This window comes from Crotalus tigris, unplaced genomic scaffold (assembly GCF_016545835.1).
Source record: "Crotalus tigris isolate CLP2741 ecotype Arizona unplaced genomic scaffold, ASM1654583v1 scf7180000020968.1038771, whole genome shotgun sequence".
NCBI classification, from domain to species: domain Eukaryota; kingdom Metazoa; phylum Chordata; class Lepidosauria; order Squamata; family Viperidae; genus Crotalus; species Crotalus tigris.
This window is the reverse complement of record NW_024098284.1, coordinates 367,885-387,210: the sequence shown is the minus strand read 5'-3', so window position 1 is coordinate 387,210 and position 19,326 is coordinate 367,885. Positions and strand designations below refer to the sequence as shown.

At 47.3% G+C, this 19,326-nt stretch overlaps 1 protein-coding gene across 2 annotated transcripts in view; it reads left to right on the top strand.

Annotated features, from left to right (window-relative positions):
* Positions 1-15,348, top strand: part of P3H2 (prolyl 3-hydroxylase 2) — a 72,323-nt gene extending 56,975 nt beyond the window's left edge. For both annotated transcript variants that reach the window (XM_039369102.1, XM_039369103.1), the window contains exons 7-15: positions 937-977; positions 2,035-2,129; positions 2,487-2,614; positions 5,185-5,280; positions 7,243-7,393; positions 7,777-7,894; positions 9,387-9,462; positions 10,745-10,885; positions 15,113-15,348. In XM_039369102.1, coding sequence (XP_039225036.1) covers positions 937-977; positions 2,035-2,129; positions 2,487-2,614; positions 5,185-5,280; positions 7,243-7,393; positions 7,777-7,894; positions 9,387-9,462; positions 10,745-10,885; positions 15,113-15,205 — 939 coding nt within the window. In that variant the 3' untranslated portion in view covers positions 15,206-15,348. The remainder of the gene's footprint in view (positions 1-936; positions 978-2,034; positions 2,130-2,486; positions 2,615-5,184; positions 5,281-7,242; positions 7,394-7,776; positions 7,895-9,386; positions 9,463-10,744; positions 10,886-15,112) is intronic.
* The last annotated feature ends 3,978 nt before the right edge of the window (positions 15,349-19,326 follow it).

Sequence of the window (19,326 nt, the reverse complement as noted above, 5' to 3'; positions counted from 1 at the left end):
TTCTAGGTTATACAGACCGGGGCTTTGCGGGAACGTGGCCCATGGTTTAAGCGTGGCAGGTTGTGTGTATGTAGCAATTGCAGGTTTTTTTAAAGGTGAATTCGGGGTTTAGAATTCAGTGCATGAATTTTGCAATGGGAGAGGGTTTTGGGACAGGTGTTTGGAAGGGATGTGTGGGTGCATTGTGGGGGGAGATCCTCCCTCCCTCCTTCCCTCTCTTCCCTCCTTCCTTCCTTCCCTCCTTCCTTCCTTCCTTCCTTCTTCCCTTCCTCTCTTCTGTCTTCCCTCTCCTCCAATTCTTTCTTTCCTTCTTTCCTTTCTTGCTTCCTCTCCCTTCCTCCCTCTCCTCCAATTCTTTCTTTCCTTCCTTCCTTCCTTCCTTCCTTCCTCTCTCCCTTCCTCCCTCTCCTCCAATTCTTTCCTTCCTTCCATCCTTCCTTCCTCTTTCTCCCTCTCCTCCAATTCTCCTTTTCTTCCTTCCATCCTCCCTCCCTCCATTCCTCTCTCCCTCCCTTGACTTCAGCTTCCTTCTTCCTCTCTCCCTTCCTCTCACTCCTCCAATTCTCCTTCCTTCCTTCCTTCCTTCCTTCCTTCCTTCCTTCCTTCCTTCCTTCCTTCCTTCCTCTCTCCGTTTCTCCCTCTCCTCCAATTCTCCTTTTCCTTCCTTCCTTCATTCTTTCCTTCCTTCCTTCCTTCCTTCCTCTCCCTCCATCTCCTCCAATTCTCCTTTTCTTCCTTCCATCCTCCCTCCCTTCCGCTCTCCCTCCCTTCCTTGACTTCAGCTTCCTTCTTCTCCAAATCCCTTCCTCCCTCTTTCTCTTTCTTTCTTTCTTTCTTTCTTTCTTTCTTTCTTTCTTTCTTTCTTTCTTTCTCTCTCTCTCTCTTTCTCTTCCTTTCTTCTTACCCACCGTAACCAAACAGCCTTCCTTGTTTCAGAACTACTGGAGCCCCTCCGGGTCTCGGCAGGACAGTCAAAGGTAAGAAGGCAAAGCTGATGTCAGGCTGAAAAACGTGTGTGTGTGTGTGTAAATTTCAATGCAGTTTGTGAATATTTGAAAGGGAATTACATTGGCATCGGGTGTATCTGCAGAGAGAGTCAGAAAAGATAGGGTGGAGGTGGTGACCCCACCCTGGAAGCCCCTCCCCTTTTTTCGATGGGCGTAAAAGGGGGTGGTGGGGCGTCCCTCTTGACCACAGACGCCCTTAATTCGGGGATCCTGAAAATGCCTAGCTGATAAAGAATTGGTGGGCTGGAGAACTGGAGAGGAAGTCTGCGTTTCAAGCTAATTGGGGAATGTGATTTATGACTGTTAACTGGAGGATGGAATTGTGCTTTGTTATTTTGTACTGGGGAGGGGAATTCAGTTTTTGGCTTCAACTATGTCAGTGGTTCTCAACCTTTTTAATGCTGCGACCCCCAACCGGTCGTAAGTCAAGGACTACTCAACCGGTCATAAGTCGAGGACTACTCAACTGGTGCAGCACCATTTGCAGAATGGGACTTTTGACGGGCTCAGCAGTGCAGAGACAGTCTGGACAAGTCCTATTGGCTTTTGAAAGCCAATAGAATTAGACTCTATTCAAGAGAGTCTATTCTATTGGCTTTCAAAAGCCAATAGAATAAAAGGGAGTAGCACAGCTAAGGAAAAGGGGGAAAAAAATGGCGGACTGCATTGTTTGGCAACCCCCGTGAAATGGTCGTTCGACCCCAAATGGGGTCCCGACCCACAGGTTGAGAACCACTGAACTATGTAGTGCCGAAACTTTGTTTCTCGAATAAAAGATTATTTAAGGTAAACAATGCCTCGGAGTTCTTTTAAAAAACCCACTTAACAACTGTCTTGCTTAGCAATGTGAATTTTGGGCTCAGTGGTGGCCGTACAGCGAGGACCGCCTGTATGATTCTGTCTCAAATTGATTGATTGACTTTGGGGCTTGTTCAGTCGACATCCAATCGGGCTTCAGGAATCTTAAGTTTGGGGTTCGGCCTATGGTGGGGAACCTGACCAGCAGCTCCTGGCTTGTCTTCCACAGGGATCCTTCCAGGCTGCAGGACTACCAAGCCAATGAGCTTGGGAACACCCCTGCAGAGCAGGATTTGTCCCATGTGGGGCACCCGCCGAGGGAAGGTAAGTCTCCCTGCACATAAGGGGGTCTGGGGACTCCATCATATCAAGAATGGGGGCAGGAATTGGGCATGTCGAGTTCAGGGCACTCCAAACGTAGGGTCACTTTAAGATTTGGGGACTTCAACTCCCAGAATTTCCCAGCTGGCTAGGGAATTCTGGGAGTTGAAGTCCATAAGTCTTCAAATGGCCAAGTGTCAAGGTAAGGATTTAACAGCTAAACAGCTTATGTAATGATAATGCAAGATAAGGGGGATGATGCAATGATGGGGATGGCTCAGCAGGGTCTGTATCCCTTTAAGAGCCTGAGTATAAAAGGGAAGGCCCGTCCTTCGCTCCCTCCCTCCCTTCTCTCCCCAGGAGGCCCCCTTCTGTTCAACGAGGTGCAGTTTGTCTACAATTCCCAGCAGCTGAACGGGACCCAGCGAGTCCTCCTGGACAACGTCATCTCGCTCAGCGAGTGTCAGGAGCTGGAGCAGATCGCCAACGTGAGTATCTGCCCGTTGGTAGGTACCAAAGCAGAGGACACCCCTGGGCAGGTGACAAGCTGAAGTCCATCAGGTTTGCCTGGCTCAGGGCTAGGCAACCTTGGCTCTTTTATGGCTCGTGGACTTCAACTCCCAGAATTCCTGAGCCAGCCATGCTGAGGGGAAAGGGAAAGGTTTCCAAGCTGAGCCATGCTGGCTGAGGAATTCTGGGAGTTGAAGTCCACGAGTCATGAAGGGGCCATAGTTCCGCCCTGCTGGCTCAGGAATTCTGGGAGTTGAAGTCCACGAGTCATGAGGGGCCATAGTTCCCCCATGCTGGCTCAGGAATTCTGGGAGTTGAAGTCCACGAGTCATGAAGGGGCCATAGTTCCCCCACGCTGGCTGAGGAATTCTGGGAGTTGAAGTCCACAAGTCATGAAGGGGCCATGGTTCCCTCACGCTGGCTGAGGAATTCTGGGAGTTGAAGTCCACGAGTCATGAAGGGGCCATAGTTCCCCCATGCTGGCTGAGGAATTCTGGGAGTTGAAGTCCACGAGTCATGAAGGGGCCATAGTTCCCCCAGGCTGGCTCAGGAATTCTGGGAGCTGAAGTCCATGAGTCATAAAAGAGCCAAGGTTGCCTACCCCTGGCCTGGCTCATCTCTGAGAGCATGAATCCCGTGGCCTCATAAGATAAGATAAGATAAGATAAGATAAGATAAGATAAGATAAGATAAGATGATAAGGTAAGATGATAACCTTTATTGTCATTTTTATGCTGTGGGCACAATGGCACACATCAAAAATGAAATTTAGTTGCCTGCTTTCAAAGTGAAACACATACATGACACACACCTAAAACATACTATGAACAACGTATGTATAGACCCACACCCCTACACATACGTAGCAAATAAATATTAAATATTGTCCATCTTGAATATCTAACGGAAGGAGGAAGCTTGAGAGTTCACAGGGTTCATGCTGTATGGAATGAAACTCTGGCTGAGTCTGGATGTTCTGCTTCGGATACCACGAAGCCCCCCTCCTCCTGGAAGGGAACAAGGAAAACAGGTCATGAAGAGGACGTGTCGTGTCCCAGATAATTTTACACGGACCCTGCTCAAGCAGCGCTTCTGTGCTATGTCCTGGATGGGAGGGAGGGAACTTCCAATGATCTTTTCTGCTATCCTCACCACTCTTTGCACTGCCTTCCTGTCTGAAGCAGGGATGCCTCCAAACCAGACCGGGATGCTATATGCCAGGATGCTCTTCATTGTCCCCCTGTAGAAAGTGGTCAGGACAGGGGAAGGAAGATGTGCTTTTCTCATGCGGTGCAGTAAATGCAGCGCTACAAAGGTGTCACATTGAAGGAGAAGCCACCAACTGGGTATCCCATAAAGCCCTGGGGGCTCCTTGTCTTCTATAACTGCCAGCAATCTTGGCTCTTCTGAGGTCAAGGACTCACTCTGAGGTCAAGGATTCACAATTGAGCTCAAAAGTTCCGTTGCTAAGCAGGACCGTTCTTAAGCGGGTTTTGCCCCATTTTACGACGTTTCTTGCCACAGTTGTTCAGTGTCAGCTTTTAGGGTCTGGGCTTTTCCTTCAGGGGGTCCTTGCCTGCTTTGTGGGATAATCGCTCCCTGGGACATTAGAATGACCCCACACACAGACGATTAGTGTCCAAGTTGTGACTCATGATCCCAACGAAGGAACGCACGGCTGAGACTTTCCAATCTCTAATGCAAAACTTTATTGAGCTCACTGTTTTGGCACAGATGAAAAGGAAACCAGCTCTGTCTAATAGGGGGGACACGATAGCAGCGTTCCAGTGTCTAAGGGGCTGCCACAAAGAAGAGGGGGTCAGCTTATTCTCCAAAGCAACTTTGGCAGGACAAGAAACAATATTTTGAAACTGATCAAAGAGAGAAGCAACCTGGAACTAAGGAGAAACTTCCTGACAGTGAGGACAATCAACCAGTGGAACAGAAGTTGCCTCCAGAAGTTGTGAATGCTCCATCCCTGGAGGTTTTTAAGAAGAGGTTGGACAGTCATTTGTCTGAGATGGTAGAGGGTCTCCTGCTTGAGCAGGGGGTTGGACTAGAAGACCTCCAAGGTCCCTTCCAGCTCTACTACCATCCGGTCTAGAGGTGAAGAAGCCTCTTGGATGAGAAGTGAAACATCTTCAAGGAAAGATCAAGAAAGCCCAGTTGCCTCCTGAAAAAGCACCTTCGGGACAACCCGGACCTGGATGACGGAGAATCTCCATAGACATCCAGTGATGGAGCACCCATAACTTCTGGTGGCAAGCTGTTCTACTGGTTAATTGTTCTGACTGCCATGAAATTCCTCCTTAGTTCTAGGTTGCATATCTCATTGGTTAGTTTCCATCCGTTGCGTCTTGTCCTACCCTTTGAGAAAGAGATTGACACTCCCCCTCTTCTTTGTGATAGCCCCTCAAACATTGAAAGACTGCTATCATGTCCCCCCCTGGTCCTTCTCTTCGTTAGACTAGCCATGCCCAGGTCCTGCAACCATTCTTCGTATGTTTCAGCCTCCAGTCCCCTGATCCTCTTTGGTCTTCTCCTGCAGAACATCCTCCTAGCTGGTGATGGCTACAGAGGGAAGACCTCGCCTCACACTCCTAACGAGAAGTTCGAAGGAGCCACCATCCTCAATGCTCTGAAGGTAAGAAGGTCTTGTGCCAAGCTAGGGAGGGTGAGGACATTTGGAGACCTCCACAGCTAGATTGGATCAGGGGTAGTCAACCTTGGCTCTTTTATGACTTGTGGACTTCAATTCCCAATTCTGGGAGTTGAAGTCCACGAGTCATAAAAGAGCCAAGGTTGACTACCCCTGGATTAGATCAAGTCCATCTGCAGGTCACGAGGGGAGAGCTTCTCTTCAGCTACTCCAGCTTCTGTTTGCTTGGTGTCATGGAAAAACCCAATGGAAAAGACAAGAGACAGCAACACAAAACAATCATTCTTCTTTGAAGATTCAGAGGTTTATTTTGCTAATGATTTGGAACGTAGCAAGCTTAATAATACAACGTTGCTTACATTGCAATGAGAACATGTGGCATAGCAGATTCCAAAAGGACAGCTATGGGCCAATGGCCAATCAATCAGATCCAGACCCAACTCTTTATGCCCTTCCCATCCTAAGACTGTAGTCAGATGGTCTGCTGACTTTTGCTGACTTTTTACTGACTTCTGTTGACTTCCTGGTGACCTGCTGAACGTAACTTTCCACATACCATATTTTCCGACGTATAAGGCGACCCGGAGTATAAGACGACCCCGAGTCGCATGCCTAGAAAGTCGTCTTATACTCTGGAAACTACCGTTATTTCTGGTGTATAAGACGACTCGGCATATAAGACGACCCCCAACTTTGGCTTTAGAAAATCGTCTTATACGCAGGAAAGTATGGTATATATCGGAACCCACATCCATCAGCTACTTTCAGTTTCCTATTTCTTACTGTTCCAGTCCTTATGTTCTAAATATATTTGAAACAAGCAAGCTTAAGAAAAATCATATCAAGAAAAGTACAACTGCAAACTGCAAAATTAAGCGTAGCACAAACTTTGGTTCAATACTTTGTCCATGAAGCCTGATTCAGTTTACCTGGGCCTAAACCCAACTGCTCTTGAGAAGGCCAGATCATGAAGTTGAAACTCAAGTACTTTGGCCACCTAATGAGAAGGAAGGACTCCCTGGAGAAGAGCCTGATGCTGAGAAAGATGGAGGGCAAGAGAAGAAGGGGACAACGGAGAAGGAGGTGGCTGGATGGAGTCCCTGAAGCAGCAGGCGTGAGCTTAAATGGACTCCAGAAGATGGTGGAGGATAGGAAGGCCTGGAGGAACGTGGTCCATGGGGTTGCGAGGGGTCGGACACGACTTTGCAACTAACAACAACAAACCTTGCATAAAAGAACAATAGCCAATATTTTCATTTTCCATATTGGTGTTAGCCCTTCCAGGTAGGACCAGTGAAGACACGGGCATGGCGCTCATCCCAGAAATGTCCTTTGTAGGTACTCCTTGATTTACAACAGTTCGTTTAGGGATGGTTCAAAGTTACAACAGCCACTGAAAAAAGTGACCTTTGACCGTTTTTCAGACTTATGACTGTTGCAGTATCCCGGGGTCACGGGATCAACATTCAGACAGTCAGCAACTGTCTCACATTTATGACAGCTGCAGTAGCCCAGCGGTCACGTGATCATAATTCGGACGCTGGGCCACTGACTCATATTTAGGACGGTCGCAGCGTCCCCCGTGATCCCCTTTGGCGACTTTCTGACAAGCAAAGTCCACGGGGGATGCCGGATTTGCTTAGTGACCGTGTACCTCATCAACTGCGGTGATTCACTTAACGACTGTGGCAAGAAAGGTCGTAAAATGGGGCAAAAATCACTTAAGGGTCTCAAAAACAGGAATTTCGGCTCAACTGTGGTTGTTAGCCAAGTGTGGGAAAAGGGTCATGTCATTTTTCTTAATACTGTTAAGAGAGAAAGAGAGAAAGAGAGAAAGAAAGAAAGAAAGAAAGAAAGAAAGAAAGAAAGAAAGAAAGAAAGAAAGAAAGAAAAAGAGAGCGAGCGAGAGAGAGAGAGAGCTTACTTTATCATTTGATTGGCCTGCAGTTTGGCTACGAGGGGCGGATCCCGTTGAAAAGTGCCCGCCTCTTCTACGATGTCAGCGAGAAAGCCCGGAAGATAGTGGAATCCTACTTCATGCTGAATTCCACCCTCTATTTCTCTTACACACACCTGGTGTGCCGCACGGCCCTGTCAGGTAAGGCTGGGGAGAGGGCATGGTTGAGCAACGCTGGTGTAGAGTGAGGGTCTCCAACACTGGCCACTTTTAAGACCTGCGGACTTCAACTCCCAGATTTCCCCAGCCAGCCATGCCTATGACTTTGCTTCTGCTCCCCTAGAGCGGTGAGACTGCAGAGAAAGGGATTAGAAGAGAGTCAGCAGGCCACAATGGGGATACACATCAAAAAGAATGCATTAGTGTCAGGGAATTCTGGGAGTTGAAGTCCGCAAGTCTGAAGGTGGCTAACGTTGGAGACTCCTGGTATAGGGGAGTGGGAGCAGGGAAGATGGTTGGAGTTAGCAAGATCACAACAGGGAAGGAATGTGTGCTAATTGGGGCCACCTTCTTGGTTTTTTCAGGTCAGCAGGAACGGAGGAACGATCTCAGCCACCCGATTCACGCGGACAATTGTCTCTTGGACCCGGAAGCCAACGAATGCTGGAAGGAGCCCCCGGCCTACACCTTCCGGGATTACAGGTGGGTGGGCCGCATGGGAGCTTGAAGAGGAGAAGGGATTTCAGGGGCTCCAGTAGTTTTCAGAAAAGACAAAGCTTGAGCAGATGGGTTGGATTAGATGACCTCCAAGGTCCCTTCCTCCTTCATTATTCTGTCTTTCCTTCCTTCTCTTTGTTTTCCTTTCTTTCTTCCTTCAACCCCCTCCCTCTCTCCCTTCCTTCCTTCTGTTTCCCTTTTTCTTTCTTCTGTCCTTCCTTCCTTGTTTTCCCTTCCTTCCTTCCTTCCTTCCTTCCTTCTTTCCTTCCTTCTGTTTTCTTTTTCTTTCTTTCTTCTTTCTTTTTCTTTCTTTCCTTCCTTCCTTTCTTTTTCTTTCTTTCTTTTACTTTCCTCCTTCCTTCCTTTTTTGTTTTCTTTCTTTTTCTTTCTTTCTTTCTTTCTTTCTTTCTTTCTTTCTTTCTTTCTTTTTCTCTTTCTTTTTCTTTCTTTCTTTCTTTTTCTTTCTTTCTTTCTTTCTTTCTTTCTTTCTTTCTTTCTTTCTTTCCTTCCTTTCTTTTTTCTTTCTTTCCTTTCTTTCTTTCCTTTCTTCTTTCTTTCCTTTGTTCTGTCCTTTCTTTCTTCTTTCCTCTTTCCTTTCTTCCTTCCTTCCATCCTTCTTTTTTTTCCTTTACAAAGAAGTTTTTTTTAGAACAGACTGCCATTTGTCTGGAATAGTCTCTAAGGTCTCCTGGGTTGGAGTATAAGACCCCCCCCCAAGGCCCCTCCCAGCTCTGTTATTCAGTTATTCCATCCCCTTCAAGGACTAATCCCCTCAGGACGGTGCTCCAGAAGGGAAGATGGAAGAACCACTAGCTTCTGCATCTGTGCGGCCTCCGCCCAGCCTGTAATGCAGACCCCTTTGCACGAGTCTCACCCATGTATATTAGGGGAAGAAGAGGCCCACCAGCTGGTCTTCAGCTTGACCTGTTGGATGGACGTCTGCTTCTTTCAGAAGAAGAGGCCACCAGTTGGTCAGCCTGACCTGTTGGATGGAGGCTCTGCTTCTCTCAGAAGAGGCCACCAGCTGGTCTTCCGCTTGACCTGTTGGATGGACGCTCTGCTTCTCTCAGAAGAAGAGGCCCACCAGTTGGTCTTCCGCTTGACCTGTTGGATGGACGCTCTGCTTCTCTCAGAAGAAGAGGCCACCAGCTGGTCTTCCGCTTGACCTGTTGGATGGACGCTGTGCTTCTCTCAGAAGAAGAGGCCCACCAGTTGGTCTTCCGCTTGACCTGTTGGATGGACGCTCTGCTTCTCTCAGAAGAAGAGGCCACCAGCTGGTCTTCAGCTTGACCTGTTGGATGGACGCTCTGCTTCTCTCAGAAGAAGAGGCCCACCGGCTGGTCTTCAGCTTGACCTGTTGGATGGATGCTCTGCTTCTCTCAGAAGAAGAACCAACTGGCCGGTCCTCAGCTTGACCTGTTGGATGGACGCTCTGCTTGATCTCCCCTTCCTCAGCCCTCCTGCTCTTCCTTTGCAGCGCTCTCCTCTACATGAACGGCGATTTTGAAGGCGGAGAATTTATTTTCACGGAAATGGACGCCAAGACAGTCACGGTGAGTAGCAAGGCCTCTTGTATCATGCACGTAGTCCTTCACTTACAACCACAATCAGAGCCAGAATTTCTGCCGCTAAGCAAGGCGAGTTGCCTAAGGGAGTCACGGTGCTTTTGAGGGGGGCACGTTTGTTAAGCGGCTCAGCCCCGTCGCTAACCGAATCACAAGGTCATTAAGCGAATCCAGCTTTTTTCCTGCTGACTTTCCTTATCGGAAACTCAGCCTGGGAGGCTGCGAACAGCAAACGATTCGCACCTAATTTTACGATGTTTTTGCCAGCATTGCTAAGCGAATCACCGAAGACGTTTAGTGACTCCTGCGGGCGTAAAGTGAATCCAGCTTTTCCCCATTGGCTTTGCTGGTCAAGGCCAGCTGGGTAGGTCACAAATGGGGATCACATCACACACACACACACACACACACACACACACACACACACACACACACACCGGGATGCTGCAAACATCATAAACAGACCCCTCCAAGTGCTCAAATTTTGCTCACAAATTTTGTCAAAATGGTGCAACAGTTATAAGTGCAAGGACCCGGGCTGTTATCACTTCGGATGGTCGCTAAACGAATGACTGTAACTTGTAGACCCACCTGTATACCAATGATAAGACAGCACGTTTTGGGGGGGCAGGCTGGGGAATTCTGCGAGTTGAAGTCCACCCGTCTTAAAGGGGCCAAGATGGGACACACACACACACACAAAAAAAAACACACCCTATTTTAATGGAAAGGAAATCCGCAGGTTCTATCCGTCTGTCCATCGTTGATAGTCCCCGGCTTATGACACCGGTTGCTTAGCAACCGTTCAAAGTTCCCACAGACTGCCCAAAAGGTACTTTTGACCTGCCCCTCCTCCCCCCCCCGTCACATGATCGCATTTTGGGCAATGGCAACACACACACACACACACACACATAAACACACACACACACACACACACACTGCATTTACAATTGTTTGCAGGGTGCCCCGGCAGTTGTGGGACCCCGATTCACGTTTTTGCTGAAAAAAAATCTGGAGTTTATTTCCAATGTTGTGCCAAAATGCCCCCTAATGAACAACGGGTTCGCTTCACGGCCATTTCCCTGGGGGCGAAAAAGAGTTCATAAAATGAGGTCCGTCACCTGCTTTGCGGCTTTCTGGGCAGGTGGCGTTACGGTCGTTAAGTCGAGGACTGGCTGTATCCGATAGGCCAGGGAAGGGGGAGGGAGGGGAGGGGGGGCTCCGTTGGGCCCTAATCCGAGCCGGGCGCCTTCCCTCTTTCTCCCAGGCCTCCATCAGGCCCAAATGCGGGCGGATGGTCAGCTTCTCCTCCGGCGGGGAGAACCCCCACGGGGTGAAGGCCGTCACCCGGGGCCAGCGCTGCGCCGTGGCTCTGTGGTTCACCCTGGACCCCCTCCACCGGGAAGCGGTGAGTGTGGCCCCGTCTGGGACCAGGGAGGGAGGGAAGGGAAGGGAAGGGAGGGAGGGAGGGAGGAAGGAAGGAAGGAAGGAAGGAAGGAAGGAAGGAAGGAAGGAAGGAAGGAAGGAAGGAAGGAAGGAAGGAAGGAAGGAAGGAAGGGCAGAGGAGAGGAAACAAGGAAGGAGATGGGGAGGAATGGAGCAAGGAAGGAAGCAGGGAAGAAGGTGAAGGAGGGAGGGAGGAAACGGAAGAGGGGGTGGGAGGGATGGATGGAGAAGGAAGGAAGGAAGAAAGGAAGGAAGAAAGGAAGGAAGGAAGGAAGGAAGGAAGGAAGGAAGGAAGGAAGGAGAGAGAAGGGCAGAGGGGAGAAAGGAAGCAGGGAAGAGGGGGGAGGGAGGAAGGAAGGAAGAAGAAGGAGGCAGAGGAAAGAAGGAAGGAAACAAACGGAAAAGGGGGTGGGAGGGAGGGAGAGATGGAGAAGGAAGGAAGGAAGGAAGGAAGGAGGTGGGGAGGAATGCAGCAAGGAAGAAAGGAAGGAAGAGGGGGAGGGAGGGAGAGAGGGAGGAAGAGGGGGAGGGAGGGAGGGAGGAAAGAAAGAAAGAAAAGAAGGAAGAGAGGAGGAGAGCGGAGTGGGTCAGTAGAGGCTCAACTCAGGAGCCCATTCACACCTTTGCAGGCCAACCCCTTTGAGGTCGGGGGGGGGGGCTGTGCCTCTAGCGAGGGGCTCCTGGGCTGCCTCAGTGGCCTCTCTTGGCCGGAAAAGGGCCCCCCCAAACTCCTCCCTGGAGTCACCCCTTTACTTATAAGCAGCCGCCGGCCTTGCCTGTTTTTTTTTTTTTCCTCCTGACTCGGATCCGGGACTATTAGTTGTGCAAGGGCGCCCCCTGGTGGCTGGAAAGGCAGAGCGGGCGGACGGCGGAGAAGCGGCTGTGCCGGGTGGGCGTCCGAGTCCAGCTGGAGGTTTCAGGAGATACGACGAACTGCATAATTAGGAATTAGGAGCTACTTTTCCTAATGATACCCCAAAGCAGGGGGGTCCAACCTTCCTTCCTTCCTTCCTTCCTTCCTTCCTTCCTTCCTTCCTTCCTTCCTTCCTTCCTTCCTTCCTTCCCTTCCTTCCTTCCTTCCTTCCTTCCTTCCTTCCTTCCTTCCTTCCCTTCCTTCCTTCCTTCCTTCCCTTCCTTCCTTCCTTCCTTCCTTCCTTCCTTCCTTCCTTCCCTTCCTTCCTTCCTTCCTTCCTTCCTTCCTTCCTTTCCTTCCTTCCTTGGTTTCCCACTTTCTCTTTTTCTTGTCTTTCTCCTTTCTCCTTTCTGTTTTTCCTTTCTTTCTCTTGTTCTTTTTCTTTGTCCCTCTCACTCCCTTTTTCTCTATTCCTTCCTTCTTCTCATTTTCTCTTTTTCTTGTCTTTCTTTCTTCTCCCTTCTCTCATTCTTTTTCTTTCTCTGTCTCTCCCTCCCTTTCTCTCCCTCTTCCCCTCTCTCTCCATCTCTTTTTATCTTTTCCTTCCTCCCTCCCTCCCTCCCTCCCTCCCTCCCTTCCTTCCTTCCATTTTTAAGAACAGACAGCCATTTGTCTGAAATGATATACAGGCTCCTTCTTACACAGAGGATTGGGCTACTAGATAGAAGACCTACAACATCCCTAACAGCTCCAATATTCTCTCTCTCTCTCTCTTTTCTTTTTCTTTCTTTCTTTCTTTCTTTCTTTCTTTCTTTTTCTTTTTCCTCCCTTTCCCCCCTCCCTCCTTCTCTCTTTCTATCTTTCTTTCCTTCCTTCCTTTGTTCCACTTATTATTATTATTATTATTATTACTTCCTCCCTTTCTTCTTCTTTCTTTCTTTTTCCATCCTCTTTCTTTCTTTCTTTCTTTCTTTCTTTTTCTTTTTCCTCCCTTTCCCCCCTCCCTCCTTCTCTCTTTCTATCTTTCTTTCCTTCCTTCCTTCCTTTGTTCCACTTATTATTATTATTATTATTACTTCCTCCCTTTCTTCTTCTTTCTTTCTTTTTCCATCCTCTTTCTTTCTTTCTTTCTTTCTTTCTTTTTTCTTTTTCCTCCCTTTCCCCCCTCCCTCCTTCTCTCTTTCTATCTTTCTTTCCTTCCTTCCTTTGTTCCACTTATTATTATTATTATTATTATTATTATTATTATTATTACTTCCTCCCTTTCTTCTTTCTTTCTTTCTTTTTCCATCCTCTTTCTTTCTTTCTTTCTTTCTTTCTTTTTTTTCTTTTTCCTCCCTTTCCCCCTCCCTCCTTCTCTCTTTCTATCTTTCTTTCCTTCCTTCCTTTGTTCCACTTATTATTATTATTATTATTATTATTATTATTATTATTATTATTACTTCCTCCCTTTCTTCTTCTTTCTTTCTTTCTTTCTTTCTTTCTTTCTTTCTTTCTTTCTTTCTTTCTTTCTTTCTTTCTTTCTTTCTTTCTTTCTTTCTTTTCTGGCTCCGGGTGCTTGATATCATAGGAAAACCATACAACCCATGAATAAAAGCAGAGATTAAAAACAGAATTCAGAACAAGTTAGATCTGAGTAAAAACACTCAGCCACTGGCTTGTATTTATGATGGTCGCACAGTGTCCCCGGGGTCACCTGATCCCTTTTGGCGAATCTTCTGACCAGCAAAGTCAAGCGGTTTCACTTAACAGCCCTTTGTCTGAAATGGTACAGGGTTTCCTGCTCCCTTCTCACTGCATACAGGTAGTCCTCACCTTACGACCGCTATTGATTCCTACACATTTCCGTTGCTAAGCAGGACAATTCTTAAGTGAGTTTGGCCCCATTTTGACAACTTTTCCTGCCGCAGTTGTTAAAAGAATCACTGCGGTTGTGAAATGGCCATCACGGCTATGAAATGAATCTGGCTCCCGCGTTGATTTTGCTGGTCGGAAGGCCGCAACAGGGGATCACGTGACCCACGGGAACACTGCGACCGTCATAAGTGTGAGTCAGTTGCCAAGCATCTGGATTTTGATCACGTGATCAGGGAGATGCCGCGAGGGCCGTCAGTGCATAAAACGCTCATAATTTATTTTTTTAAAAACTTCAAACTGTTGTAGAATTAGAATAATAACCAAGTCGGAAGGGACTATGTAGGTCCGTGGCGGCGAATCTATGGCACCGGTGCCACAGGCGGCACGCAGAGCCCTCTCTGTCGGCATGCGGACCGTCGCCCCAGTCCTGGACCTTCAGCTGGGTTTTATAAAACCTTTTCGCTTTAGGCCTCCGCCGCCATGTGCAAAAAAAAAAAAAAATGGTTCAATCAGTCAATTTCAACTTCTTGCGGGGAAAAAAAAAGATCTTGCAAAGTTGGGATTGATTGAACTTTTTTTTTTATTGAAAATTTTTAGATATTTTTACAAAAAGCAAAACAAAAAACAAAAAAAACCAACCCTCACCCAACCACCCCAACCCTCCCTCTCCATCCCCCCCCCCGATCTTCCCAGAGCTGAGTATAGGCTTAATTAAAATTTTTAAGAATATTTAAAAAATTGGAAAAATATAAATCATAAATATATCTAAATATCTTTTATATCTTTTTAGTCCCACCCAGTCTGCCATTATCACTGCAGCCACGCCCACCCAATTGGCCATGCCCACCTGGCACCCAACGATACATAAGTGTGTTTTGGGTTGCAGTTTGGGCACTCGGCCTCTAAAAGGTTCACCATCACTGTTGTAGGTCATCTAGTCCAGCCGCCCCCCCATTGTAAGTCAAGGACCAAATGTATTTTATTGCTCTGTTAGTTTACTTTAGCAGCTGAAGGCAGGACAAGAAGCAACGGATGGAAACTAACCAAAGAGAGAAGCAACCTAGAACTAAGGAGGAATTTTCTGACAGGGAGAACAATTAACCAGTGGAACAGCTTGCCACCAGAAGTTGGAAATGCTCCAACACTGGAAGTTTTTAAGAAGAGACTGGACAGCCCTTTGTCTGAAATGGTATAGGGTTTTCTGCCTGAGCAGAAGGTTGGTCTAGCTAGATGACCTCCAAGGTCCCTTCCAACTTTTATTATTATTATTATTACTTCTGTCCTGTTTACACTCTGTTTCTTTCTCCCCCCCCCCTTTTTTTTTTATTATTGCAAGCCATCCAGACTAGCTCTACAAATAAATTTCACAAATAATAAAATTGTCTTCCAGACCAGACCAGACCTTTTGAGAACCGTGGGGCTGACCTTCCACCTTGGCTGATCCTTCACCTCTTGTCCTCCTTTATCTTTTTTCTCCAGGAACGGATCCAGGCCGACGAGATCATCGCCTTGTTAGGCCACCATCCCTTCGGTCCCACCGAGCTGGACATCAACCCCAAGGATGAACTATGAGCCAGGTTGAAGACCTTCTACCCCATGGGTAGGCAACCATGGCTCTTTTATGACTGGTGGACTTCAACTCCCAGAATTCCTGAGCCAGCCATGCTGAGGGGAAAGGGAGAAGTTTCAAAGCTGAGCCAGGCTGGCTCAGGAATTCTGGGAGTTGAAGTCCACGAGTTACGAAGGGGCCATAATTCCCCCACGCTGCCTCAGGAATTCTGGGAGTTGAAGTCCACGAGTCACGAAGGGGCCATAGTTCCCCCACGCTGGCTGAGGAATTCTGGGAGTTGAAGTCTACCAGTCATCAAAGAGCCAAGGTTGCCTACCCCTCCTCTACCCGAATATTTATTTAATAATATTTGTTGTAAATCTTATGAGAAGCCTTTTTATTTTTGTACAGAGCTTTGGTCTAATTTAAAGATGGGGTGAAACGGGAAGGGCAGCGGGGTCCTTCCGTGTAACCTGCTCCATCTCCTCCTCCATGAGGTTCTCCAGAACTTTCTAGAGCAGTGTTTGTCAACCTTGACAATTTTAAGGCATGTGGACTTCAACTCCCAGAATTCCACAGCCAGCAATGCTGGCTGTGGAATTCTGGGAGTTGAAGTCCACATGCCTTAAAACGGTCAAGGTTGACAAACACTGTTCTAGAGCCTTCTCAGCAGTAGGTCAAGGACGTCATTTCTCTCCGCTGTCAGAAGTTGTGGGTGCTTTGTCGCAGAAGCAACGGATGGAACCTAATCAAGAAGAGAAGCAACCTGGAATTAAGGAGAAACTTCCTAACAGTGAGGACAATTAACCGGTGGAACTGCTTGCCTGCAGAAGTTTTAGGTGCTCCATCACTGGAGGCTTTTGAGAAGAGACTGGATAGTCCCTGGTCTGAAATGATATACAGTCTCCTGCTTGAGCAGGGGCTGGACTAGAAGACCTCACCGCACCGGTCTCGGGTGCAAAGTTGCTGGAAATCTACCTTCTGGATTCCCAGCCTTTGAAAAGAGCGAAACCTTTGAACTTTCAGCAGGGTGGGGTGAAAGATGGGTGGTTCTGTAAATGCTTCGAATAAATAAAATAAAATAAGATTTGGGCCGAGGAGAACCCCTCCCTTCTTCCGCTGGAATAACAGGAGTTTTACATAGGAAGGAAACCGAGGGGAATCGGACGGTGACCCCCAAATTTATTTCCAGGAGGAATAAATTAAACTCGGAAAACTAAGCCGCCTCCGTGTTTTACTTCTTCTCTAGTATGCCCTCCTCTTACCTCTTATCCAGTGAGTACAAGCAGTCCTCAAGTTACCACAGTTCATTTAGTGTCTGTTCAAGCTTACAGCAGCACTGAAAAGAGACTTGCAGCCGTTTTTCACACTTACGACCTTGCAGCGTCCCCCGGGGTCACGGGATCAAAATTCAGACACTTAGCCACTGACTCGTATTTATGACGGTCGCAACGTCCCCCGGGGGGGGTCACGTGATCCCCTTTTGCGACCACACAAGACAAGTCAGTGGGGGAAGACGGATTCGCTTAACGACCGCGTTCACGAACTTAAGAACTGCAATGATTCGCTTTACAACTGTGGCAAGAAAGGTGTGTAAAATGGGACAGAACTTGCTCAACAAGGGTCCCGTTTGGCCACGGAAAATTTGGGCTCTGTGGTGGTTGAAAGTCGGGGACTTCCTGTTCTTGTTCAATGCTTTTTCTTGGTTGAGACCATCTCCCCAAGTCCCCAGGTTGCAACTTTGGGGTGTGAGCCCCTCAATCTAACCATTAGTTAATTTAGTAGGTTCTCCTGCTCGAGCGGGAGGTTGGACTAGAAGACCTCCAAGGTCCCTTCCAGCTTCTATTCTATTCTATTCTATTCTATTCTATTCTATTCTATTCTATTCTATTCTATTCTATTCTATTTTCTATTCTATTCTATTCTATATTCTACTCTATGCTATGTTCTATTCTATTAGTCTATTTTCTATTCTACTTATTCTATTCTAATCTATAGTCTATTTTCTAGTCTATTCTATAGTCTATTTCTATTCCATTTTCTATTCTATTTTCTCTTTTATTCTATTCTATTCTTTTCTATTCTATTTTTTATTCTATTCTATTATATTGTATAGTCTATTTTCTATTCTATTCTATATTATTTTCTATAGTCTATTTTTTATTCTACTATTCTATAGTCTATTTTCTATTCTATTCTATAGTCTATTTTCTATTCTGTATTTCTATTCTATTCATTATTCATATTATTCTCTATTCTATTGTTCTGTTCTATTCTATTTTCTATTCTATATTCTATTCTATTTTCTGTTCTATTAGTCTATTTTCTATTCTTCTTATTCTATTCTACTCTATAGTCTATTTTCTATTCTATAGTCTATTTCTGTTCTATTTTCTATTCTATAGTCTATTTCTGTTCTATTTTCTATTCTATTCTATAGTCTTTTCTATTCTATTTCTTATTCTATTCTATAATCTATTTTCTATTCTATAATCTATTTTCTATTCTATTCTATTCTATACATTTTATATTCTATTTTCTATTCTGTTCTGTTCTGTTCTATTCTAGTTAACTAAATTAACCTTTAGTTAATTGAACCACCAGGAAGGGTTCTTCCGTGTTTGGAGTGCGTTTCTCCCCAGATGCCAGCAGGGGGTGCCCTTGTGACAGTTCCTATGCCTGTTGATGGCAGGAAGGGCAGGTTCCTTGGATGGGGTGTGTGTGTGTGTGTGTGTGTGAGAGAGAGAGAGAGAGAGAGAGAGAGAGAGAGAGAGAGAGAGAGAGAGAGAGTGTGTGTGTGTGTGAGAGAGAGAGAGAGAGAGAGAGAGAGAATGTTTGCTAAATCTGAGATGGCATCAGAGGCATCTGGGTGTGTGTGTGTGTGTGTGTGTGTGTGTGTGTGTGTGTGTGTGAATGTTTGCTCAATCTGAGATGGCATCAGAGGCATCTGGGTCTGCCTGGTGAAGGGAGCCCCCCCCGGGGGGGCTGAGCGGCCCCTCCCTGGGCCCTGCAGCTTCAGGATGAGGAAAGCAGCCTTCGCCACGCTGGGGTTGGGAAACCGGCAAATGTTCCACCACGCCTTGCCAGGATGAAAGATTTATTTACAATGAGGAGCTTTGCGATGGAAGGCAACGGATTATTAAATCTATCCCTGGGAGGTAGACTCCCCAGCGCTGCAGGAATCCAGTTTATCCCACACGCCGCCCCACCCTGGGCTGGAAAAAAATAATAAACAGAAAAAAGAAAAAAAACGGGGCAGGGTGGGACCCAGAGGGATTGGGCAACCGGAGCGCCCAGCGCCTGGAAAAAGCAGCACGTTGGGGAAACTGAGGAAAGGCAACTGTCTTCCCCACCGGGAGACAATCTGAGGAGCAAAACAGCTGACCCTCTCCCTCTTCTAAGGTGTCACCTTTGGGGAGGGTCTCCAGAGGTTGACCGGTGCGATTTGCCAGACCTGGAGAAGTTCAGGCCTGTGGCCAGAGGGGGTCAGCTTCTCTTGCACAGTTGCACGTCCTCGGTTCCTCGGCCACAGCTCGGATCTGGGGGCTGCCCCTGTCCCTGAGCAGCTCAGGGTTGAATTGTGGGGTCCTGGATGCTCTCTGAGCTGGGTGGGTTTCTGGCAGACGTTTCATGGCCCAACAAAGGAACATCATTAGTGCTAGAAGGGGGAGGAGGAGGAGGAGGAGGAGGAGGAGGAGGAGGAGGAGGAGGAGGAGGAGGAGGAGGAGGAGGAACTGGGGGGGGGTCCTTGGTGCTCTCTGAGCTGTGTGGTTTTTCTTGCAGACATTTCATGACCCAACTAGGTAACATCATCAATGCTAAAAGGGAGACGGAGGAGGAAGAGGACTGTGGGATCCTGGGTGCTCTCTGAGCTTGGGGAGGAAGAAGAAGAAGAAGAAGAAGAAGAAGAAGAAGAAGAAGAAGAAGAAGAAGAAGAAGAAGAAGAAGAAGAAGAAGAAGAAGAAGAAGAAGAAGAAGACGAAGAAGAAGAAGAAGAAGAAGAAGAAGAAGAAGAAGAAGAAGAAGAAGAAGAGGAGGAGGAGGAGGAGGAGGAGGAGGAGGAGGAGGAGGAGGAGGAGGAGAAGAAGAGGAAGAGGAAGAGGAAGAAGAAGAAGAAGAAGTAGAAGAAGAGGAGGAGGACTGT